This window comes from Eschrichtius robustus, chromosome 1, assembly GCF_028021215.1.
Source record: "Eschrichtius robustus isolate mEscRob2 chromosome 1, mEscRob2.pri, whole genome shotgun sequence".
Classification (NCBI taxonomy): Eukaryota; Metazoa; Chordata; class Mammalia; order Artiodactyla; family Eschrichtiidae; genus Eschrichtius; species Eschrichtius robustus.
In genome coordinates this window covers 122025205-122051769 of record NC_090824.1, presented here as the reverse complement: position 1 = coordinate 122051769, position 26565 = coordinate 122025205, and the positions used below count along the sequence as shown (strand labels likewise).

Genomic DNA, 26565 nt, shown 5'->3' with positions numbered 1-26565 from the left:
TTCTTTCCTTTGTGATTAGCTGTTTCAACTCTGTTGTGGATGAATCTTAAAACTAATCAAGTTTACTAGAAAGGAGTGAAAATATGCCAAATGAGGAATTGGGGAGCTCCCCTAGGGGAGCTCAATTTTTAACTTTCATCCTTTCTCCACTCGTTTTGCAATGGAGGAATCATACTTCTAGCCTCTGCATGGAATGGGACCCCATCTTTTCCTGCCTTTTCAGTACCCTTTCTGTCAATTAGCATCCCCTCTTAACTCCTGTCTCTCTTTTTTAAGCCATGCCGCGCAGCTTGTGGGATCTTAGTTCCCATACCAGGGATCGAACCCATGCCCCCTGCAGTGGAAGCACAGAGTCCTAACCACTGGACTGCCAGGGAAGTCCCTCTTTGTTCTCTCTTGACCAATATTTAAACATGCTCAAGTTTGTCCCATCTCAATCCCTGGGTTCCACATCCCCTCCTAGTTACTTTCTTAGCTCTTCTCTCATTTGTACTTAGACTTCTTTAAATACTTGTATATGCTTGCTGGGAGGAAATGAGGGACAAAAAATCTATAAGACATACCAAAAACAATTAACAAAATAACATCGCTGAGTCCCTCCTTCCCAATAATTACTTTAAATGGATTAAACTCTCCAGCCAAAAGACAGATTTGGAGAATCGATTTAAAAAACAGGATGGAAAAAAAAAATCCTTCCCTTTATTCCATATCCCATTGCACTTGCTTTCACTGAACGTTCCACTGTAATCTGCCTTCTGCCCTCACTAGGCTACTAAAACTGCTCCTCTTAAAATCATCAATGAGCTCTTGACTATGGATATATCTCACTCTAATTTTCCTCCCAGTTTTCTGGTGACAGTGGTATTTCTTAGTGGAATCAATTAATTGCTACCACTGATACTCATTTAGGTTGTTTCCATTCCTTTACTGTTACAAACAATGAGCATCTTTCTTTTTTTTTGGCTGCATTGGGTCTTCGTTGCTGCGCGTGAGCTTTCTCTAGTTGTGGGGGGTGGGGGCTACTCTTTGTTGTAGTGCTTGGGCTTCTCATTGCGGTGGCTTCTCTTGTTGTGGAGCATGGGCTCTAGGTGCGCGGGCTTCAGTAGTTGCAGCACATGGGCTTCAGTAGTTGTGGCTCTCGGGCTCTAGAGCACAGGCTCAGTAGTTGTGGCGCACGGGCTTAGTTGCTCCGCGGCATGTGGAATCTTCCCGGACCAGGGATCGAACCCATGTCCCCTGCATTGGCAGGCAGATTCTCAACTACTGCCCCACCAGGGAAGTCCCCTGCTACTGCTTCTTAATTATTTTATGGTTCTTTTCCGATCCGGTTCTATTCAGCATATCCCAAGCGTGGGTTATAGTCTGAAATTTGTAAGGGAGAGGACGCCTTACTGGAAGTTGAGTACACTTAACACCTAAAATCTTTTTTTCTTAGAATATCACTTGTTTTTCTTTAGATTTCTATATAGCACAAAATAATTTGTTAGTATAATACACCTTTTAGCATAGAAGAAATAAAGACACAAGTCATTGATTTCGTATGTTTCTAGTCTTTTTTGCTAACCTTTAGTTTTATTATAGTAAGAATGGATTTTCAGACTATATTAAATTACCACAGTTTTCTTGATGAAGAAACTAGGAAGAAAAAAGCAAAAAAAGACTCAGAAGAATGTAAATTTATTAGCCCTAATTTTGTATTTTGTGTTCTATAAATAACATATTTGGGAAAATATTGATACCTCTAATTATGCTACTTTCAACAATATGAGGTTTTTATTCAACCCTTTTCCCTCCACTAAAAGGTAAATATTTGCCTTTTTAAAAATTAGTTTCTGGGGACTTCGCTGGTGGTGCAGTGGTTGGGAATCCACCTGCCAATGCAGGGGAAAGGGGTTCGAACCCTGGTTCAGGAAGATCCCACATGCCGCAGAGCAACTAAGCTTGTGCGCCACAACTACTGAGCCTGTGCTCTAGAGCCCACGAGCCACAACTGCTGAGCCCACGTGCCACAACTACTGAAGCCCATGTGCCTAGAGCCCGTGCTCTGCAACGAAGAGAAGACACCGCAATGAGAAGCTTGCACACTGCAGCAAAGAGTGGCCCCTGCTCGCTGCAACTAGAGAAAGCCTGCGTGCAGCAACGAAGACCCAGTGCAGCCAAAATTAAAAAAAAAAAAAAAAAATTAGTTTCTGTTTATAGATATTTATAACTGAGTTTTAAGCCAACAAAGGGGAAAGAAGCTTCAAATACACAAAAAAGAAAAAAGAAATTTTAACATGTGTAATGTATATAAGTAAATCAAATTCAGGAGGTACAGGTAGACTTTAGATGGAGGCTAGAAGTACCATTTCCAAATGCTACTTAAAGAAGCTACCCAAACCAGGAGACTTAAAGCATAGGAAACGAAAACTTTTGAATTCTGCCTTTTTTTTTACTTAAAGTAAAAAAGGAGAGTGGGTAGTTGACAAAATGAAGGGAGAAAACTTCAAACCATCAACTTAAATAAAATATAATGCTGTAAATGTGGATAGAAAAACCCCGTCAGATGCTTTTGGCTTGCACCCTGATGAAGATTTTGACAGCGCTGCACACAGAAATGATCTTGATGTGCTGCCGTTTCATTCTTTGCTGAATGTAGCCAATTTAAACTGCTAGAATTTCTTGACATTCCTACTCTGGCATATCTGAGTCAGCATCTTGTTGCTGCAGCAGCTTAATTAAGTTTGCCAGTTTGTGTCACAAGGACAGACATGTTCTCATATTCAGAGAGACAGCTGTGAAGCAGTATTGTTAAGAATTGCGGACAGAATACTGTTAGGTTTGAGTAGCTCTCAAGACATTTTCTACTGAGAAATCAATTTGCTGTAATACATTTCTCCCAAGATCAGCAGTTAATATTCATTTTGTTAACCTAAAATATGCTTATTTTTATGCAGTTATTGGAGAAACTTTAGTAGCTAAGTATGTCTTCTTTCACCTGTATTATTTTCAGAGCCAATCTAAGCATCCTTATTTTAATTTCCAAAACTCTTTTTCCATTTACTAACCTGCTCTCTTGATTAGTTCTCCATCCAGAGTTTAGCTCTAAAAGAGTAATCTTGAATATTTTGCCTTATTTGAGGGCTCTAAGTCTTTTTTTAAAGAATTTTGGAATTTTTACCATATTTATTCTAATATTTTATCGTTGATCTAAAACAGATTAATGGTAGTTTTGGATGGGACTTAACTCACCCTTTGTCCAGACACGGATCTAGATTGGTAATTCCCAAACTTACCAGGCTGAAACTCTCCCACTTTGCATAACAAATGTTTATAAGAAGTAAGAAACCTTGTTTACTATGAATTAAAATTCATAGATATTAGTAGCCATAGACATAATATTTTAAAATAATGCTCTAGATATATAAATGTGAAATAAAAGGAAAATAATTTATATTATGCATTGTAATAGATACTACTGCACTAGAAGATATAATGAAGTCGTCGGATGCACCAGCTAACATGACTAAGATTGGATTTAAGAGAAGTAAGATAAACTATACCATAAAAAAAATCATAGAAATAAAAGAGTAAAATGTGTTGTTAGGATAAGTAATAACAGACCACACTTATTTGTATATGATAAGAGAAAGCTTGAAATGACCTTTGAAAGTTGTGCAGGACACTACGATACATTACAGAAATCTAGTGTTCCTCACCTCTAAATGCCTTTAATTTTTTATTTTTAAATAAATAAATATATTTATTTATTTTTGGCTGCATTGGGTCTTCGTTGCTGTGTGCAGGCTTTTCTCTAGTTGCGGCGAGCGAGGGCTACATTTCGTTGCGGTGTGCGGGCTTCTCATTGCGGTGGTTTCTCTTGTTGCGGAGCACGGGCTCTAGGCGCGCGGGCTTTAGTAGTTGTGGCACGAGGGCTCAGTAGCTGTGGCTCTCGGGCTCTAGAGCGCAGGCTCAGTAGTTGTGGCACATGGGCTTAGTTGCTCAGCAGCATGTGGGATCTTCCCGGACCAGGGCTCGAACCCGTGTCTCCTGGATTGGCAGGCAGATTCTTAACCACTGCACCACCAGGGAAGCCCTAAATGCCTTTAATTCTATTTTGGACAACCTAGATGCACCCACAGGCTTCCAGAATGCCCTGAGGGAATTAATACTGTTATGACTGAGAACCACTGCTCTGGATATTTCTTTCCCCTCCCCTTTCTTCCTCTTCATCCCTGATTTCTATGTCCTTAGGATTTTTCTCAGTCACCTATTCAATATGTTCAGTTTGGAAACCTCAGATCACCATAGTCATATTGTATTGGTGTTCATATTTACTTCTCTTTCTTCCCCATTCGTTTGTCTGATCCACTTGATTGTAAGGTCCTAGAGGGTAGAGACTGTATTGTGCTCAGTGTTGGTCGTATGTCCAGTACCCAGCATAGGGCTGGCACATGGTAGTCATTCAAAATATTAATGAATCGAGGAATGAAGAATGAATCAACAGACATTTATCCTTTCATTAGTTTCCCTTCCTTTTTGGTAATTGTCGTTTAGTTTGGAGCCAGATCATTACTGTGGTGGAAATTAAAGTTGTAGAGGCTAAGGAAATGTAGTTTCGTGTGTGTGTGTGTGTGTGTGTGTGTGTGTGTGTACTTTAAGACTTTCTTAAGAAAAATGTAGATTATAACACTGAATAGCAGCAATAGAGACAGATTATGTACAAGATAAGAAATTTGTATTCATATACCTTAATTGGGGTAGTAAGGTGATTTTTTTTTTTTAAATTGGGGGTAGCATTTCATAAACAGATAGGGTAACAGGTTCTCTAGCTACTCACCACTTTTTCCTGTAGTGTATTTCATTATAGATGTGCCAAGATTTCTCTTTTATATCTATACAAAACATAAAGACATTTCCATAGACTCAGCCACGTGCATGAGTGATAGAGGATTATACAACTTTTCTCAAACCACTGTTGTTTCCATAAAATATATCACAGAGTGTTGGGATTTTCTTTTTAATTCTTGAGATAATTAAAGCAGAGGAAACCAGAAAATTTAGAATCTCAATGAATTTATGAACTTCAAGTTTGTGACCCCATCATATCCTGCTCTTAGTGGCTTTTGTTCACCGCATTAACTGATATATCTTATTGAAGAATTTAGGTATTAAAAAACAACTTGAATTGTAATAAAATGTATACACAAAATACCTGCATATATAACTAGCAAGAGTGATTTACCCCTCTTCAATAAAGGGAGGAAGCTTCCAAATTGAATAACTTGTCTAAGGATTTTGCCTCTTCCTCTCCATCAGGTAATTGAAGGTAAACTTGTAATGTGATCCTATCCTGCAGAATACTTAATTTATACTAAATGGCTAAACATCAAAATGCAGGTGGCAGAGTTAGATAATAATCCAGAATTTACTCTGTTAATCACTCTATATTCTCCCTGGTGATTGAGAATCATGAAGTTTCATGATAGTAATCTTCATGTGAAAAGCACATATTTGTAAATTGTATTTTTTTTTCCCAGACGTATAGGAGAAAATTTGAATGCCTCAGCAAGTTCTGTAGAAACTGAGCCGGCAGTTAGTTCAGCAACTCAAGCAAAGGAAAAAGTGAAAACCACAGTTGGAATGGTTCTTCTTCCAAAACCAAGAGTTCCTTATCCTCGTTTCTCTCGTTTCTCACAGAGAGAACAGAGGAATTATGTGGATTTGTTGGTTAAATATGCAAAAACCCCTGCGAGTTCCAAAGCTGTTGGAATAAATAAAAATGACTACTTGCAGTACTTGGTATGTATTCTGTTCTTCAGCGTCAGTTAAAAAATATTTAAAAGTTAGGAAATATTTGAAGTTTGCTTTTATGTTTTTAGGTGCAATCACATTAATAAAAATGGAAACTATAAGGAGTTTAATTGACAGAACATTGGTGCTTTAATTCTATTGTTTCTGTTATAGTTGAGGCATTTTGCTCTAGTTCTGAGTATATTTCACCCCAGTTCATATTAAGTACTAGCAGTAGAACTTTACCTTGCTCCTTGAACCACTTTAAAATTTTTGTTAATTATTACTTTAATTAAGTAGTTTCCAAATTCTCGATTAGGTAAGTGATGCTGTGCTGAATATCATTGTTGCAAACTCTTTGTTCATATCTATGATTGTTTCCTTAAGATAAATTCTTAAAAATATAATTACCAGATCAAAAACTATACATGTTTTTAAGGCTTTGATCTGCAGTTACACACGAGTAAATTGTTCTGAAAAAATATTTAAACCAATTTGTATGTACCACTACTGTATGAAGGTTTTTTTCAAAATATCCTCACTAATAATGAACATTACTTTTTTTGCCTCTAATTTGATACGGAAAAAATGGCAATCTCTTGTTTTATATTAATTTACAGTGGTTACTAATGAAAGTAAGCATTTTCCATGTGTTTATAAGCCATTTCTAATTCTTTTGTAACTTGCATATTTATATGTTTGCTTATTTTTCCATTTGGGTGTTTGTCCTTTTTATGTTAAGAGCATTTTATAAAATGAACTTATTAATTCCTAATCATATATTGTAGCATTAGTCATTAGCTTTTCTCTTTTTGTGGAGTGAACTTCTTTGTGATTTCTGCTTTGGACATGATACTTTAAGTCCAAATGATTAGTGCAGCGATTGAGAAGTGATTGTTTTTAACCAAGCTTCTTATTCTAAGATATGTCTACTTTTTTTCAAAATCAGGATATGAAAAAACATGTGAATGAAGAAGTTACAGAATTCCTAAAATTTTTGCAGAATTCTGCAAAGAAATGTGCACAGGATTATAATATGCTTTCTGATAACGCTCGTCTCTTCACAGAGGTAAAAAAAAAAAAATCACATTTACTTAAACTGCCAAGTAATACGCAATAGCAGCATTTTAAAATGTGTGATGATTTTCCAAAAACACACGTTAATATTGTCGAATTAGAGACCAAACCGTATGTAGGTCTTTTATTCATCATGTATTTAAATAATAGAAATACTGACACCTCAAAATCAGGTACTATAGTGTATTCATGTTTTTTTCTTTTAATGATCTAACTACTGTATTTGAGTTATATTTTACTCATATGGATGGTTTGATCTGATGCACTGATTTCCCTTGCGAGAGAATGGGGTTTAAGGAGCTATCTTGGTCCTTAAAAATCTGTATGGTCCTTTAGAACCTAGTCATATAAATTTATATTCACTATTTTCATGGTAACCGGCCACCGGATGGTAAATTTTATCAAATAATTTTTTGATACTTAAATTATTCATGCAGATTTATTTTTTAATTTTTTTTGAGGGCAATTATCATTTATTTTTTTAATACATCTTTACTGGAGTATAATTGCTTCACAATACTGTGTATGTTTCTGTTGTACAACACAGTGAACCAGCCGTATGCATACATATATCCCCATATCCCCTCCTTCTTGAGCCTCCCTCCCACCCTCCCTATCCCACCCCTCTAGGCTGTCGCAAAGCACCGAGCTTATCTCCCTGTGCTATGCTGCTGCTTCCCACTAACTATCTGTTTCATGCAGGTTTATGAACAAAGCATGTAAATCCTCCCATCATGTAGTAGGCGTAGGAAAAATTTAGAGTACACTACTTGAATAGTAACTTAATAGTAGAGTTGTAGTAGAATCCATCTAGAAACACCAACACCAGTCTGAATTTTTTTTTGAGCCTTTAAAACTAGTCAGGGCTTCCCTGGTGGCACAGTGGTTAAGAATCTGCCTGCCAATGCAAGGGACACAGGTTCGAGCCCTGGCCCGGGAAGATCCCACATGCCGTGGAGCAACTAAGCCCGTGCACCACAACTACTGAGCGTGAGCTCTAGAGCCCGCAGGCCACAACTACTGAAGCCTGCGCGCCTAGAGCCCGTGCTCCACAACAAGAGAAGCCAGCTCAATGAGAAGCCCTCACACCACAACAAAGAGTAGCGCCCGCTCACGGCAACTAGAGAAAGCCCGCGCACAGCAACAAAGACCCAACACAGCCAAAAATAAATAAATAAATTTTAAAAATTAAAAAAATAAACCATACATGATAAAATTGATAAATTTGAAATAAATAAATAAAACTACTCACTGTACAAAACAATGTGATATACTTAGTAGTATTGAACCCTACACTTAAAAATGGTTAAGATAGTAGGTTTTAAGGGTATTTTAGCACAACTTTTTAAACAACTGCTCATTATAAATTGGAGGACAGCAGAGGGTATTAGTTCTACTTTAAAACAAACACTTTTTTAAGGTGAAATTAAGCCTTTGGCTGTTCCCATCTTTCTGGCAACCTGTTCCCCAGATACCTGCATGGATTAGTTCCTTGATTCCTTTAAGTCTCTCTCTGTTCAGATGCCAGCTATCACTGAGGATACTCCTAATTACCGTATAAAAAGTAGCATCACCCTCAGCGTTTCCTTTACCATGTTTTGTTTATCGTCTTTCTCCCTAACACTTGGATGTAAGTACTGTTTGCGTGCTGGGGCGTTCCCAGTCACTGGACTAATGCCTGGCACACAGTAAGGGCTCAGTATAATTACTTGTTAAGTGAATATAAAACTGTTTATGAACAGAGTACATTATTTGATAGCTACCAATCAGCATTAGGTCTTGCTTTTTAGCCAGGTTGACTTGGCAGCACATTGTCTTATTACACTTTACATCTTACCCCAAAGACTCACTGATATTTTTCTTTTTATTGTTTTAAAATTTTAATTTTATATTATGAAATGTATTAATATGTATAATATTAATATTAATATTATACATTAATATGTATATTATAATATTTCATAATATGTATGAAATGTATATTATGAAATATATTTAAATACTATGAAAAAGTATTTAGAACAAATATGTACGGCTTAACAAATAATTATATAGTCAACACCTATGTAACTCTCTTCCAAGTCAAGAAATAAAACATTACCAGTAACCTAGAAGGCCCCTGTATATCCCTCCTAGATAATAACATTTTCCTTTGTTGAAGAAATAATCACTGTGCCAAGTTTGGTTTGATAATTTCCATGCCTTTAAAAAAAATTTTTTTTTGGTAATTCAAGTTTTCTTTTGCCTGTGTTTGAATTTTATGTGAATTCTTTTGCTCTTTTATGTGAACAGAATTCTTCCTTTACTCAATAGTGTGTTTGTGAGATTCATATGTATGTATGTGTGTAGTTGTATTTCATTCATTTTTATTTCTGTACATGTATAAGTAAACTGGTTTATTCTGTTGATCAAAATCTGGGCTGTTTCCAGTTTTGAGCTATTCTAAGCAGTGCCCCTATGAAAATTCTCATACATGTCTCTTGCTGCACATGTACACATGTATCTACTGGGTATATGACTAGGAATGAAATTGTTGGGTTATAGAGTGTGCATATCTTCAACTTCAATAGATAATGTTAGACTGTTTTCCAAAGTGGTTGTGCCACTTTACATTGTACCCAGCAGTGTTTGAGAGGTTTTTACTCCATATCGTCAACAATTGATACTTACAGTCATTTTAGTTTTAACCAGTCTAGAGGATAGGGTGCTATATTTATAAGACTGTATACCTTTTCCTAAGTTTCTTGGTCATTTCCTGTGAATTGAGTGTTCAAGTTTTGCCCTTTATTCTACTTGATTTTCCATCTTTTTGTTACTGATATGTGGGAGGTTTTGTATATCCTAAATACAAAAGTTTTATGGGTTGTACAGTAGTCCCCCCCTTAATCTTGGTTTTGCTTTACTCCGTGTCAGTTACCCACAAATGGAAATTCCAGAAATACTTCATCACATACCATTCTGAGTAGTGTGATGAAGTCTCTCACCATCCCGCTCCACCCCACCCACAATGTGAATTATCCTTTTGTCTAGTATATCCCACCCATTAATCTCTTAGTAGCCACCTTGGTTATCAGATGGACTTTCAAGGTATCACAGTGCTTGTGTTCAAGTCACCCTTATTGTACTTGATAATGGCTCCAAAGTGCAAGAGTAGCGATGCTGGCAGTTTGGGTATGCCAAAAAGAAGCCGCAAAGTGTTTCCTTTCAGTGAAAAGGTGAAAGTTCTCAACTTAGTAAGGAAAAAACAAAAATCATATGCTGCAGTTACTAAGATCTGCAGTAAGAACGAATCTTCTATCCATGAAATTATAATGGAGGAAAAAGAAATTCGTGTTCTGCTGTCACACCTCAAACTGCAAAAGTTACAGCCGCAGCGCATGATAAGTGCTTAGTTAAGATTGAAAAGACATTAAATTTGTAAGATATTTTGAGAGAGAGAGAGAAAGTTGCCACATTCATATAACTTATTACAATATTGCTATAATTGTTCTGTTTTTATTTTATTATTATTGTTGCTAATCTCTTACTGTGCCTAATTTTTAAATTAAACTTTATCGTAGGTATGTATGAATAGGAAATGATATTCAGTCTTATCCACGATTTCAGACATCCACTGAGGGTCTTGGAATATATCCCCCATGGATAAGGGAGACTATTGTATACATTGGGAGTTTTTTCTTTTATTTGATAAAACAGGTTTTTTAATCTACAAGTTCCCCCTCCATATTTTTTTCCCTTAAACTTTATCTTTTCAAGAACCTGGGTCATTTGACCTTTAAAGTTTCCCACAGTCTAGATTTTGATAATTATATATTCATGATGATGCTCAACATGTTCTTTTTTCCTCTATATTTCTTACAAATTGTGAACTGGATTCAGAAGCTTGATCAGAATTATAGTCTTGCCAAAGGGTTTGAACATATAGATGGTGGTGTATTCTTTAATCAGGTGGCACATAATGTCTGATTGTTTTTTGTGATGTTAGTAGCTATTGATGCTTAATGCCAGATTTATTCATTCACTGGGGTTTTCAAAATTGTAAGATTCTAATTGCATCATTTATTTTTATTCATTAGTTGGAATAATTTTATTAAGATATGTTTTTCCTCATCTACTGTTTGGCTTCCCATTTCATGTAGCAGAAAAAGTCCTAGATTCTTTATATACCAGTTTTGAAAAAATTAATTGGTTCCTTCTTATTTTACAATGGTCATCACTGTTTTTAAAAAAATATTATTATTGAATCATGAAGTTAAACATATTTGATGGGTTTTAGTCCACTACTGTTATCCTTTTTGAAACTCAGATAATACCAACTTTGACCAGTGATGGGGTCTTCATGCTGGCTTTTGAGTCCTTTTGTGTCACTCTAGGAGTCTTTGAGGCTTATTTTGTACATTTCCTATCCCAGCCCTGGAAACAGCTATTTTCTAGAGCCTTTGTTTCTTTTAGTGCGAAATGGCATTTCAAGACTACAGTCTGGGCACTGGGGATGCTCACTGCACCTGAGTTGATCAGTGTTTATGAGACTGTTTCAGGAGATGGAGCTAGAAAAAGTACATTTAAAGAAAAAATGACCACGTGTCTCGTTTGCTTTATCCCACATTATACTCACAACAGCCTCAGAATAATAATACAATGCCAGCAATCAATAGACTTTCTGAAAATAGTTTGAAAAAAGTTTTTCATATGTTCTCACCATTCTCCCCTACTTTTTTTTAGTACTGCATTTATATTGTTAGAACATGTAGCCATTACGTACTAAATAAACTCTCTCTCTTTTTTTAAAGTATAGTTGATTTACAATTTTGTGTTAATTACTGCTGTACAGCAAAGTGATTCAGTTATACATTTTTTACATTCTTTTTTTTAATATATTCTTTTCCATTATGGTTTATCATAGGATATTGAATATAGTTCTCTGTGCTATACAGTAGGACCTTGTTGTTTATCCATTCTATATATAAAAGCTTACAGCTACTAATCTCAACCTCCCACTCCATCCCTCCCCCAACCTCCTCCCCCTTGGCAACCACCACTCTGTTCTCTATGTCTGTGATTCTGTTTCTGTTTCATAGATTGCTTCATTTGTGTCATAGTTTAGATTCCACATATAAGTGATATCATATGGTATTTGTCTTTCTCTTTCTGACTTACTTCACTTAGTATGATAATCTCTAGTTGCATCCATGTTGCTGCAAGTGGCATTATTTTGTTCTTTTTTATGGCTGAGTAGTATTCCACTGTATATATGTACCACATCTTCTTTATCCATTCATCTGTTGGTGGACATTTAGGTTGTTTCCATGTCTTGGCTACTGTGAATAGTGCTGCTATGAATATAGGGATGCATGTATCTTTTTGAATTATAGTTTTGTCTGGATATGTGCCCAGAAGTGGGATTGCTGGCTGATATGGTAATTCTATTTTTAGTTTTCTGAGAAACCTCTCTACTGTTTTCTTGTTTTCTTTTTTAATATTTATTTATTTATTTTGGCTACACTGGGTCTTAGTTGTGGCACGTGGGATCTTCGTTGCAGCATGTGGAATCTTTTAGTTGCAGCATGCGGACTCTTAGTTGCGGCATGTGAACTCTTAGCTGCGGCATCCATGTGGGATCTAGTTCCCTGACCAGGGATCGAACCTGGGCCCCGCCACACATTGGGAGCTCAGAGTCTTACCCCTTGGGTCACCAAGGAAGTCCCTCCCTACTGTTTTCCACAGTGGCTGCACCAACTTACATTCCCACCAGCAGTGTAGGAGGGTTCCCTTTTTTCCACACCCTCTCCAGCATTTGTTGTTTGCAGATTTTTTAAAGATGGCCTTTCTGACCAATGTGGGTGGTACCTCATTGTAGTTTTGATTTGCATTTCTCTTATAATTAGCAGTGTTGACCATCTTTTCATGTGCCTATTGGCCATCTGTATTTCTTCTTTGGAGAAATGTTTATTTAGGTCTTCTGCCCATTTTTGGATTGGCTTGTTTGTTGTTTTGTTGTTGAGTTGTATGAGCTGTTTGTATATTTTGGAAATTAGGCCCTTGTTGGTCACATTGTTTGCAAATATTTTCTCCCATTCCGTACGTTGTCTTTTGATTATGTTCATGGTTTCCTTTGCTGTGCAAAAGTTTATAGGTTTGATTAGGTCCCATTTGTTTATTTTTGTTTTTATTACTATTGCCTTGGGAGACTGACCTAAGAAAACATTGGTACAATTTATGTCAGAGAATGTTTTGCCTATGTTCTCTTCTAGGCATAAACTCTCCCTTTTTAATCCACATTTAACTTTAAATCAATTTTACTGAGGTAAAATTTACATACAATAAGCATCAATTTTAAGTGCGTCTCAGTGAGTCTTCCTGTGTAACCATGACCCCACCCATGATATGGAGTATTTCTTTTTCTTTTCTTTTTTTTATAATTTTTTATTTTTTTAATGTATTTTATTTTATTATTATTTTTTTAAATTTTATTTATTTTTGGCTGTGTTGGGTCTTTGTTGCAGCGAGCGGGGGCTTCTCTTGTTGTGGAGCACAGGCTCTTGGCACGTGGGCTTCAGTAGTTGCAGCACGCGGGCCCTAGCGCACACGGGCTTCAGTAGTTATGGCGCGTGGGCTGTAGGGTGCGTGGGCTTCAGTAGTTGTGGTGCGCGGGCTCAGTAGTTGTGGCTCGCGGGCTCTAAAGCACAGGCTCAGTAGTTGTGGCGCACGGGCTTAGTTCCTCCGCATCACATGGGATCTTCCCAGACCGGGGATCGAACCCATGTCCCCTGCATTGGCAGGTGGATTCTTAACCACTGTGCCACCAGGGAAGTCCCGATATGGAGTATTTCTATCGCACTAAAAAGATCTCTGTGCCTCTTTCCATCCATGGCCCTAGGAAACCACTGATTTGCTTTCTGTCACCATAGATTAGATTTGCCTTTTCTGGAGTTTTATAAAAATTGAATCACACACAGTGTACTCTTTTGTGTCTGACTTCTTTTAGTCAGCATTTTTGAGATTCATCCACATTGATGCAAGTATCCATAATGTATTCCTTTTTATTCCTTTTTGTTTTATTGTATGGTTATACCAAAATTGGTTTACCAATTCAACTGTTGATGGGCAGTTGTGTTATTCCCAGTTTGGGGCAATTTTGAATAAAGCTATTAAGAACATTCTTGTACAAGATTTTTGGGGGACATATATTTGCATTTTCTTGGGTATATAACTAGGTATAGTATTTATAGATCATCTGGCAAGAGTACAAAGTTAAATTTTATTAGAAACTGCCAAGCTGTTTTCCATAGTGGATGTACCATTTTATACTCTTCGCCAACAGTGAATGTATAAGAGTTCCAGTTGTTCTCCACTTTAGCTAACACGTAACGTTGTTAATCTTTTTTAATTTTAGCCAACCTATGGTGTGTAGTAGTGTCTCATTATAGCTTTAGTTTGCATATCCCCAAAGAGCAGTGATGTTTGAACATCTTTTTGTGTTTTTATTGGCTTTTGTGAAATGTCTGTTAACATCTTTTGCTAATTTTATTGGTTTTTATTTTTATTGATTTTTGAAAGTTCCTTATATATTCTGAATACAAGCCTGTTTTTTATATATATATACACATACACATATATATATGTGTATGTGTATATATATATATATAGTTTTCTCCCAGTTTGTGACATGCTTTTTAATTTTTTTAATAGTCTCTCAAAAAACAGAATTTTAATTTTAATGAAGTCTAATTTTTGCAAGTGTTTTATGGTTGGTGCTTGTATGTGTTCTAGCATAGAAATATTTGCCAACCCCAAGTGGTTCTTATCCGAGGTCACTTTTACTCCTTTACCCTGTGCCCACTCCCCACGCAGGGGACTTCAGCAGTGTCTGGAGATATTTTTGATGGTCACAACTGGCAGAGAATTACTCGTATCTAGTGACTAAAGGCCAGGGATGCTGTTAAACATCCTACAATGTATATAATATCCCCCACAGCAAAGAATTATGGAGCCTCAAAGGTCAATAGTGCTTGTGTTGAGAAACCCTGATCTAGAGGTTTTATAGTTTTAACTTTTATGTGAATGTGTATATGTTAATTTCAAGTTATTTTTTTTGTGCAAGATGTGAGGTTTGGGTCAAAGTTTATTTTCCTTTCATCTGGATATCTCGTTGTTCAAGCATAGTGATTCTCTACTGAGAGTGATTTTGCCTCCTACCAGACATATGGTAATGTCTAGAAATATTTTGGGTTCTCATAACTGAGGAAGGAGTGCTTCTGGCATCTAGTGGGTAGAGCCAAGAATGTTGTTAAATATCCTGCAATGTAAAGGTTGGCCCCCCCCAACACAAAGAATTATCTGGTCTAAAACGTCAGTAGTGCCAATGTTGAGAAATTGTTTCACACTATTGGTTGAAAAAGCTATTTTTTCCCCTCATTAAATTGCCTTTTCACCAATGATGTGTGGGTCAATTTCATGACTCTAGTCTGTTTCATTAATCTATACTTCTGTCTTTATGCCAATACCACCATGTCTTGTAGTGGAAGACTACAAGAAACCATCTGGTGGAAATCCTACAACTTTGTTCTTTTTTAAAATTGTTTTGGCTTTTATTGGTTCTTTGCATTTCCATGAAAACTTTGGAATCAGCTTGTCAATTTCTAGAAAAAAACTAAGTGGGACTTTAATTGGGATTGCTTTGAATCTATAGAACTTATATTAAAGTTCTATAGATTCTATAGAACTATAGAAATAATTTGTAATTATGGAAACAAATACCTCTTAAAATGATGTTTAGCTAGAGTGCCTTTTTAAATAAGATCTGACCATCTCTTGCCTATTAATTAAAAAGTTGAGTTATTTACATTCATTGTGATAATTTATGTATATAAACCTGTTTATGATTTCTGTTTGTCTTTTTCTAAACTTCTTTCTTTGACTTCTTTTGAGGGGGTTGACTTTTTCCCCCTTCTTTTTTCCCTCTCTATTGATTAGGAATTTATACATTGTTGTTGTTGTTGTTCTTAGTGGTTACTCTTGAATTTTCACAATGAATTTTTTCCTTAATGAATTACCTTGTCACCATTGACCTATGGGTAAATTTCTCAACTCTATTTAGTTCTATTAACCTATACATCTACACAGACCATAGAGCATTTTGACTTTCATCACATCCCTCCTCATTGATACTATTGTTTTAATGCTGTCTCTTTTTTAAACCTACCTACATTATTATTTTATATGAACAATGTTTGTCTTCATTTATCTACAAATTTGGACCTTTTTTTGCCTTTCCATCTCTTCTTTTCAAATCTACATTCTGAAATCCTCTTCATTTTTCCTGAAATGTTATATGTTCTAGATGTTCCTTTGGTGAAGGTCTCTTGGTGATGAACAATCTTCTTTTTTGTTTACCTGGAAATATTTTTATTTTGTTCTCATTCTAATACGATAGTTTTGCTCCATGCATAGTTCTAAGTTGACAGTTTGTTTTATTTCTCAACGTTTGACGATATAATTCTACTTTTTCTGGCTCACGTATTATTATTGAAAAATGTATTGTTTGTTTAATTGTCATTTCTTTTAGGGAATCTGCCTTTTCTTTCTGACCGCTCTTAATTTTTGGTGTATTACAGTTTCATTACAATGTACTTTATTAGAATAAAATTCTACTTGTTTCATTGTGTGTCTTGTATCTGTAGATTCAAATCCATCATCAGTTCTTGAAAATTCTCAGTCATTTTCAATTATTGCTTCTTTTTTGTTTTCCCAACTCTCTTTCTGGAATTCCCAAACTTCCTAGCTTTCAGTCTGTCTTCCATTTCTCTTTTTTTGGTGTGGTAAAATATATATAACATAAAATTTACCATTTTAACCATTTTTAAGGATAGTTCAATGGCATTAAATACTTGCGCACTGTTGTAAGTGGATTTTCATCATCCATTCCCAAACTTTTCCATCGTCCCAAACTGAAACTCTATATTCATTAAATAATAACTCATCATTCCCTCTTCCCCCCAGTCCCTGACAACCACCATTCAATTTTTTATTTCTATGAATTTAACTTCACTAGGTACTTTATATAAGTGGAGTCATTTCAATATTTGTCCTTTTGTGATTGGCTTATTTTACTTAGCATAATGTCTTCAAGATTCACCCATGTTATAGCATGTGTCAATATCCTTCCCTTTTTTAAAAATAATTTTTAATTATGGTAAAATACACATAAAATTTACTGTCTTAACCATTTTTATTATTTTTTTAATAGATTTTATTGATTTATTTATTTTTGGCTGCACTGGGTCTTCATTGCTGCACACCCGCTTTCTCTAGTTGCGGCTAGCGGGGGCTACTCTTTGTTGTGGTGTGCGGGCTTCTCATTGCGATGGCTTCTCTTGTTGCAGACCACGGGTTCTAGGCGTGTGGGCTTCAGTAGTTGTGGCGCGTAGGCTTCAGTAGTTGTTGCTCGCAGGCTTTAGAGCACAGGCTCAGTAGTTGTGGTGCACAGGCTTAGTTGCTCCATGGCATGTGGAATCTTCCTGGACCAGGGATCAAACCTGTGTCCCCTGCATTGGCAGGTGGATTCTTAACCACTGCGCCACCAGGGAAGCCCCTTAACCATTTTTAAATGTGCAGTTCTATAGTATTAAGTATGTTCATATTGTAGTATAGCCAATTTCCAGAACTCTTCATCTTGTAAAACTGAGACTCTGTACCTGTTTCTGAACTGTTTCTATTCACAACACTTCTGACACCAAATGTGTGGGATTTTCCCCCCATGCCAACCAGTTCTCCAGCTCTCCGGACAGTAGGCCTAGGGTTTCCATGCCCCATCCCTACCTGAGTTCAATAATTAGGTAGAATGGCTTACAGAACTCAGGAAAGCACTTTACTTGCTATTTCCAGTTTATTATAAAGAATACAACTTGGGAACAGCCAAATGGAAGAGAGAGATGCGTAGGGCAAGGTATGGGGGAAGAGGCACAGAGCTTCCATGCCCTTTCCAGGTACACTGCCCTCCCAGCACCTCCATGTGTTCACCAACCCAGCTCTCCAAATGCCATTGTTAAGGGGAGTTTTATGGAGATTTCATTTAGTGAGCATGCTTGATTAAATCATTCGCTGCTGGTGATTAGCTATCTATGGGCCTTTTGTCATCTAATTAGCATAAAAAAGACATTCTTATCCCTTAGGGGATTCCAAGAATTTTAGGAGCTGTGTGTCAGGAACCAGGGACAAACACGAAATATTTATTTATTATTGTGCCACTCACCATGCTACTTTCTGTCTCAGAATTTGTCTACTGTAGGTACCCCCATATAAGTGGAATCACGTAGTATTTGTTTTTTTGTGACTGGCTTATTTTACTTAGCATAATGTCTTCAAGATTCATACATGTTCTAGCATGTGGCATAATTTCCTTCCTTTTTAAGGCTGAATATTCCATTGTATGTATATGGACATTTTGTTTATCCATTCATCCATTGATGGACATTTGATTTGCTTCCACCTTTTGGCTGTTGTGAATAATGCTACTGTGAACACGGTTGTACAGGTATCTTCAAATCTCTGCTTTTCAAGCCTTAAATGTAGGGCTCTCCTGTTCAGCTCCCTACCTGATCTTAGAACTGGTTGAGGCATTTGCCCTCAAGCCACTTCACCTTCCATGGGTTTTCTTACTGCTCACTGCTCCTGTTTCTCCTCATTCTAGATGTTTGATGTTTATTTATTTATTTATGGTCCTTGGAGATTCTCCTCGCTTTTACTGAGCCCAGCAATGCATGAAAATTGTTAGTTGTAATTTATCCAGCATCTAGTGTTGTTTGGATAGGAGTGCTCTTCAAGGTACCTACTTTACCATATTGACAAAAGCAGTATCTTTAATTTTAAGCTTCAAACATGTATGAAAACATATTATATTTTCTCTTTCTGCAGCATAGTTATTTTCATCTTTCTTTGTAAATTGATGCATGTGTTTTGGTTTGCATGTGTTTTGGTGTTTTAACTTTCAAGATACTTTGAGTGTTAAATAACGTTCGGGAGTGGGTGATGATGGGGAACAGCCTGAATCTCTTAACCTCCTTTGTTCACTCTAAGCAGTTTTTCAAACATAAGTAAATTACTAATTAAAAATTTTTAATTAAATATATTAAATAATGATCCTTTAGTTACTTAATATCTGCCAGTTGTGAAATACCTTTAATACTATGTAGTGTATCTGAGTATAGGTATAAAACTGTCTTAGATTTTCCCTTGAATTTTTCTCTTGCCATAATTACTGAGCTAAGTGAAACTCACTTAAAAAGCACTGTAACATCTAGCATAGTTTTACCAAGAAAGATGTGCTGATAAATATCTAACCAGAGTAGTCTATATGTCACATAGTTCTTATATATTGCTTTCCTTTGCATGTTCAGATTTTTGTAATGACTTCTATAGGATAGGAATATTAGGGGTGAAAGTTGACTAATATTATAAATGAGGAGCAAAGATATTATGCAGATCCGAGTTTGCAGTTTACTAGGGTTTCTAAGAGCAAACAGAACTTCTCCATATTAACCTATATCTGCCTTAATTGCAAGTAATATCCTGATTAAATATTAAGGTCATTATTGAAAAGCATAGAATTGAGGGGGGAAATGTGAAAGATAATAGAGAGGATTAAAGAAAGAGAGAAGAGGATATGAAACTATAGATAAAAAGATGTACTGGAGTAATGTTATTGATTTGTAACTTGACACACTTTATAAATATCTGAAGGGAAAGAGGGTGTAAGATATAAAAATATGCTTATTGCTAAAAGCTTTTGTGATATAAACTATATTCTAAAAGGTTCAGATTAAGGTCCATTGAGAGAAGAAGAGAGAACACATACATTTGGCCCTCCATATCTGCGGGTTCTACATCAGTGGATATGGAGGGCTGACGGTACTATACCATTTCATATAAGGGATTTGAGCATCCTTGGATTTTGGTATCCATGGGGGATTCCAGAGATGCAAGGGACAACTGTATCTTAGAAGATAATGTAGTATGTATGGTTTTATAACTCCCCTACCCGCTCCAAAACTGCTGTGCTTCTTTGAGTTGTTTACATGTTATCACATGCTTGGGTGAAACTGTGAATTTTTCTTCCTCATTACATTTCCTGGTAAGTCATTAATATTTTGAGAACATTTTGGAGAGAAGAAAATACTAAATACTCCATCATTTGAAGTAGTTATAAAATTTCTCATTTATTTTTTAGATTGAAGGTTAGAATGACCTGTAAGATAACTACTTCATTAATTCATTGTGCTTGGGGATCTTTTTAGGGTATTAAACTTACTTATTTCTAATCATTCATGTAACTGCTTTTATTCCCATAAAGTGTGTTAAAATTTTCACGTGGCTTTATTTCTTTGACAGTCTCTTAAATAGCAGAGAAAATATGATGTGTCTTCTCTAACTTTAAATTTTATTACAGTTGCTAATTTTAGTATTATTAAACATCAATGTTTTAAGAAATTAGGTTAAAAAGAATTGTTACGAAAAATAAGAGTTTAAATCAAGTAAGGAATATACAGTATGCCTGGATTGTTAGAAGTTCGGTGAATGAAATGAGGCTCATGTTTGAAATGAATAATTATTTAGTCACATGTAACTAAGTTATTTTTGTTGCATTATTAGAGAAGTACAAAAAAATGAATTTCTCTTAATTTTTATTTTTTAGCAAATTTTAAAAGCTTGTATTGAACAAGTGAAAAAGTATCCAGAATTCTATACTCTCCATGAAGTCACCAGCTTAATGGGATTCTTCCCATTCAGAATAGAGATGGGATTAAAGTTAGAAAAAACTCTTCTCGCATTGGTAAGGTTTACCATAAGAAAATAAAAATAAACTTATTTTTGTCTGAAACATCATCTGTATTTCACACAGAAGCATAATTTAGATATATTTCAGTATTTATGTTTAAATTTTGAGCAGTAACGAGATATAATTTTTAAAATACGCAATACAAATGTGTCCCCTTTTATTGTATGACTAGCATTACTTGATGTTTTTAAAAATATCACTACCGGGGACTTCCCTGGTGGTCCAGTGGTTAAGACTTTGCACTCCCAGTGCAGGGGGCCTGGGTTCAATCCCTGGTCAGGGAACCAAATCCCACATGCCGCAACGAAGATCCCGCGTGCCATCAGCTAAGACCCAGTGCAGCCAAATAAATAAATAAATATTTAAAGAAAAAGTTAAAAAAAAAAATCACTACCAACTTTATTTCTTGATTTTCTTTTCTTAGTTTCCATCTCTTTTATGTTTCTGAATACAAACAGAAAACCCCTTTTCTTTTAAGGGGATTTTACTCAAAATCATATTGGAAGTATGTGTGTGTAAAGAAGATATTTTAGAGTTTCTCTTATAACCTGCTATGACTTGTACTTCATAAAATGAGAGGTTAGAATTTAAAATGACAGGGAAAATTTCACAGCACCCTTATCTTGGACCCTTTTTTTAAAAAAAACCTGTATGGGGGACTTCCCTGGTGGTACAATGGTTAAGAATCCGCCTTCCAATGCAGGGGATGCAGGTTTGATCCCTGGTCGGGAAACTAAGATCCCACATGCCGCAGGGCACCTAAGCCCACATGCCACAACTACAGAGCCCACACACCCCAACTATAGAGCCCACGTGCTCTGTAGCCCGTGCACCACAACTAGAGAGCGTGCGCACCACAACGAAAGATCCCGCGTGACCCAGCTAAGACCCAATGCAACCAAAAATAAATAACTAAATAAAATCTTAAAAAAAAAAAAAACTATATGGTGGTTGTCAAGTAAAAACATTAAGGTCTTGTCTTAAGAAGGCTCTAAATTTGATATTTGCATTTAGTACAATGAATTTTAAGTTATAAGTTTCATATGATGAAAAGATACTTCAGGAAAAAAATACATCAAGATTTCTGCAATAAAACATTCATTGTTTTTCTTATTTAGGGCAGTGTAAAATATGTGAAAACAGTATTTCCCTCAATGCCTGCAAAGTTGCAGCTGTCAAAAGATAACATACCTACCACTGAAACACCAGAACAAACAGCTGCAGCTATGCATTATGTAAGTAGTAAAGTGGTTTTGGATCTTCCCAAGCAATCTTCTGTACCTCATAAAGTACATGTAACCTGGTTGTTCTAAAGTACCCTTCCTGAATTTCTCCCTTCTTTTCATTATTTAATCAAAGAAGTTTCCAATAAGTGTAATCAATAACAAGTTTTATGTTGTTTTTCAGGACATTAGTAAAGACCCAAATGCAGAGAAGCTTGTTGCAAGATATCACCCTCAGATAGCTCTAACTAGTCAAGCATTATTTACCTTATTAAATAATCATGGACCAAGCTACAAGGAACAGTGGGAAATTCCAGTGTGTATTCAAGTAATACCTGTCGCAGGTTTGTGATTTGCCATGTCAAGTAACACTCTCAAAAGAGGAGTTGAAACAGTTCTATTTCAGCTGTCTAATTATAGGTGGTCATTTGTCAAATACAAAAAGCTAAGTTTTGATTTAAGGAGGATGTAAATTTGACAATTACATTCAGTAGAAGAACTTTTTAATATATAGTGCTAAGTATACAATTGACATTCATAAATAAGTTATTAGATTTACAGGACCTGTATGCATGCTGAGTGTGTGAGAAGTAGAGAAAAAATTATAGTTTAGGGTGGCCAAAGATACATGAAATGGTGAGGTTCTTCTGTCTTTCACTGAAATAAAAGGAATGTAATACTTTATTAGACAGCCTCAAATGGGTTAAGTTTCCAGGGTTTATTTACTTACCTATTATTGGAATTCAGATTTAAATAAGTCTATACTTATAAATATAAGATAGTCTCTCTCTTAATGGTAAAATTAATATTTACACATAAATTCTGTACAAAATATTATTCCCCTTCTATTTTTGTTCATATTTAATAATTTTATCATATCTTTTAGAATTAATAGTCTTGTATGTAATAACATAATTGGAGTAAATGAAGGACTATGTCTAAAAACAAAACTACAAATTAGAGTTAAATGTAATATATTCTCCGTGATAAACATTTTATCACTTTTTGAAAGTATAACCCAAGAGGAACCGAGTAATAATGACAGTAAAAGTATAACAATAAAAAACAGAAAATCTTTTTTTAAATTGTTAGAAAAAGAACATATTTTTCTTGCCAGTAAGAGTCTCTTGCCCTTAGATCTCTAAGGGACTTTAAAAATCTTTTCATTCAAGGCACACATATGGGACATGTGCTTCCAGTTTCCTATCCTGTGTCTCTTTGTTTAGTAATTCTTCTGTTATACATCCTGGTTTTTGTTTGTTTTTTTAATATGACTACTAGTAACTAATCACTCCCATTCTTTTTCTGTTTTAAGGTTCAAAACCAGTTAAAGTAATTTATATTAATTCACCACTTCCCCAAAAGAAAATGACAATGAGAGAGAGAAATCAAATCTTCCATGAAGTTCCCTTAAAATTCATGATGTCCAAAAACACAACTGTTCCAGTCTCTGCAGTATTTATGGACAAACCAGAAGATTATATATCTGAAATGGATGTATGTAATGCTTTCTTTTCTTTTCCTTAAGAGAATGTACTTGTTTATCCTTTTGAAGAATAACATTTTATGGCAAGTCTCTAAATCTGGTAGTTAAAAATACAGACTTTAGATTGAAACTTAAAATTGAACCCCACATGGATCTAGACTTTAGACAACTAATTTAACCTCCTTCAGCCTCAGTTTTCTTCTTTTATAAAAGAAAGATAATACCTACTTCATAAAATTACTGTCAGGATTAAGTTTGATATTTATACATAAGATGCTGAGCACAGTCTTTAGTAAGTATGTACTAAAAATTCAGTCAATAATGGTGATCATAGTGGTGATGGTTTTATTTAATTAGTCTCATTCGTATTCAAGAGTTTTTAAGTATGAAAAGGAACAGATGAGTTAGACTGGGGCAGAAAGAATTTGCCAGATTGTTAATCCTTTTTAGTGTATGCTTATTATCTGCGTGACCATAGGCAAACTACATAATCTCTCTGTGTCTAGTTTGCTCTGCCTGTAAGATGGGTATCATGATAACCTAACTCATAGAATTATGGGGGATTAAATGAGTTAATACACCTAAAGCATTTAGAACCATGCTTGGTACTCCATAAATACTAGCTTTTATTATTTTGTGTATTTTGAAATATTTTTCCTTGATCATTAGAGCAAGACATTCTGTTTATACAAAACTTTATTCATCCATTCCACAAATATTTATTGAGCAGATACAGTTCCATGCACTGAGGATACAGCAGTAAATAAAAATGAAGTCTCTTTTCTTTCAGAACTTACATTAGTGTCAGAGGGCACAGATAATTAAAACAGTATCAAAAAATCACGTATTGATAAATGCTCTGCTGAAAAATGGAGTAGGTTAAGGGGAAAGAGATGGGAATGGGATTCATGATCAGGAAGGCTTTTCCAAGGACAGGAAATTTGAACAGGGACTTGAATAAAGTGAGAGAGCAAACAAAATTAGAAAATAAAATAGAAAAATTTTTTCTTATTTACATATAAGAGCTCATACTATTTTAAGAATATTGGCCTTTTGTCTTTAATACTGGTTTATGTTTTTTTTGGTTTGCCATTTGCCTTTCAGTATTTTTATGATGTGTATGTCATAAAGCACTTCCAACTTAAGTTTTTTGGAGGTATTTTTGTTTTTTTGTTTTGTTTTATATTTTTAAATCTACCTAAAATTTATATTGGTGTGAGGTGAATGTCAGTAAGTAACAAGTGCTATGAAGAAACATGAAGTAGGTTAAGAGGGATGAAAAGTGACGGAGTAACTTCTTTCAGTAATGGCAGACCAAGTAATTCAGGCCTTCCATTACTGATGACAACTAAAAAAAGCTGGACATATTATGTAAGTTTATTTCTTAGAATCATCAAAGACCTAACAAGATAGGGAGGACTTACAGGACTGAGATACTAAAGAAGACCAGAATCCAGGTTGGTAAGCCTGTCACTTAGGGTAGTTTTTGCCCTGAATGGTATTTGCCAGTTCTGAAGAGGCAACAGAAAATGTGCTTTTGGTAGCATCACAGGACTAGGGGGACAAAAGTCAGAGTTCAGTTTTCCACCATGAGCTTGGACCCTGCAGGGCTATACCCCAGGAGTAAGAGTGAACAAGAAATAAATCAGCTTTCTTGTAGATTGTATTCTGGGTTTTCAGGCCTTGAACTTGGATTCAGATGCTTTGGGATTGCTAGTGTCTCTAGATACCTAGCAAAAGCAAGTGAAAATAATTCTTAGAGGAACAGAATGTCATTTTGAGCCTCAAATTATTTCTACAAGTAAGTTTTTAAATATAGCATCTGGAAAACATTTAAAGATAACTAGACACTGGAGGAGTAAATAAAAATGAAGTTTCTTTTCATGTACTGGATACTCTGAGCAACAACCATCACAGACAATGACCAAAGAAAGAGACTCACAGAAATGGATCCTAGAATTATCAGTCACAAACTATGAGCCAACTCTGTTTAATTATACAGCATGCAGGAAAATTAAAGCCATGCTTTAATTGGAAGGAATATGCCTTGCAATGCAGGGTTCGATCCGTGGTCGGGGAACTAAGATCCCACATGCCGCGGGACAACTAAGCCCATGCCGCAACTACTGAGCTCGTGTGCCTCAACCAGAGAGCCCACGTGCTGCAAACTAGAGCTCACATGCTCTGGAGCCCGTGCACCACAACTACAGAGCCCACACGCCCTGGATCCTGCACGCTACAGCTAGAGAGAGAAAACCTGCATGCCACAACTAGAGAGAAGCCCACACGCCGCAACTAGAGAGAAGCCCATGTGCTGCAATGAAGACCCGACGCAGCCAAATAAATAAATATTTATTTATTTTTTAAAAAAGTACAGTTAAGAATTTTGTAAAAGGGGTTATTAGCACGTTAGATAAAACTAAAAAAAAAAACTGATAAGAGAATTAATAAACTGGAAGATGGGTCTGAAATGACTATAATGAAACAGGCAACAAAAAGAAAATACGGAGAATAGGGCAAGAGGTATAGAGAATGTAGTGAGGATGTCTAACATTTGTGTACTTGCACCCAAAAGGGAGGTGTAAAAGAGGTAATGGGACCAAACCATACTTGGAGACAAAGAAAAAACTCTTAAAAGCCACCAGAGAAACAAAAGGCACATTAGCTATAAAGGACTGAGAGTTAGACTGGCAAGTAACTTCTCAACCGCAACGATGGAAGCCGGAAGACATTGGGACAATATATTCTCCTGAGAGAAAGTAACCCTCTTACTAAAATTCTCTAACCAGTGAAATATCCTTAAATAATAAAAAATTAAGAAAAGATATTTTCAGATAAAAACTGAGTTTGCTACTAGCAGACCTCCTCTAATGGATGTTCTTCAGGCACAAGGAAAATTAATCCCAGATGGAAAGAGGATGGTGAAAGATGCAAGAATGAATAAAGAATAACAAAAGTGAAAATAATGTGGATGGGCTCTAATTTGTAGGTGAGTGCAGGGGCACTCGGGAACTTAAATAGTTCTGAGATGACCTGGGTCCTAAGAACTCTAGGAACTAACCAGCCGAAGTTCCTTCCAAGACAAAAGCCTTGGCTCAGGAAAATTCACCAGTGGTAAAGTTCATATTGAGCAGAACAAGGACATTAAAGGTAAAGGAAAAATAAGTTTTCAG

At 35.7% G+C, this 26565-nt stretch overlaps 1 protein-coding gene across 13 annotated transcripts in view; it reads left to right on the top strand.

The window, feature by feature from the left end:
* ICE2 (interactor of little elongation complex ELL subunit 2) overlaps positions 1 to 26565 on the top strand; it is an 84505-nt gene that overhangs the window by 4058 nt on the left and 53882 nt on the right. For 11 of the 13 annotated variants that reach the window (XR_011075153.1, XR_011075149.1, XR_011075150.1 and 8 more), the window contains 6 exons: positions 5520 to 5781; positions 6722 to 6841; positions 20540 to 20677; positions 21802 to 21918; positions 22091 to 22250; positions 23222 to 23403. Coding sequence is in view for 1 of the 13 variants with exons in the window: in XM_068552799.1 (XP_068408900.1) it covers positions 5520 to 5781; positions 6722 to 6841; positions 20540 to 20677; positions 21802 to 21918; positions 22091 to 22250; positions 23222 to 23403 (979 nt within the window). In the remaining 12 variants the exon portion in view is untranslated. Of the gene's footprint in view, positions 1 to 3484; positions 3527 to 5519; positions 5782 to 6721; positions 6842 to 20539; positions 20678 to 21801; positions 21919 to 22090; positions 22251 to 23221; positions 23404 to 26565 lie in introns of those variants that run through there. The other 2 variants (XR_011075160.1, XR_011075159.1) reach the window with 2 other exon arrangements.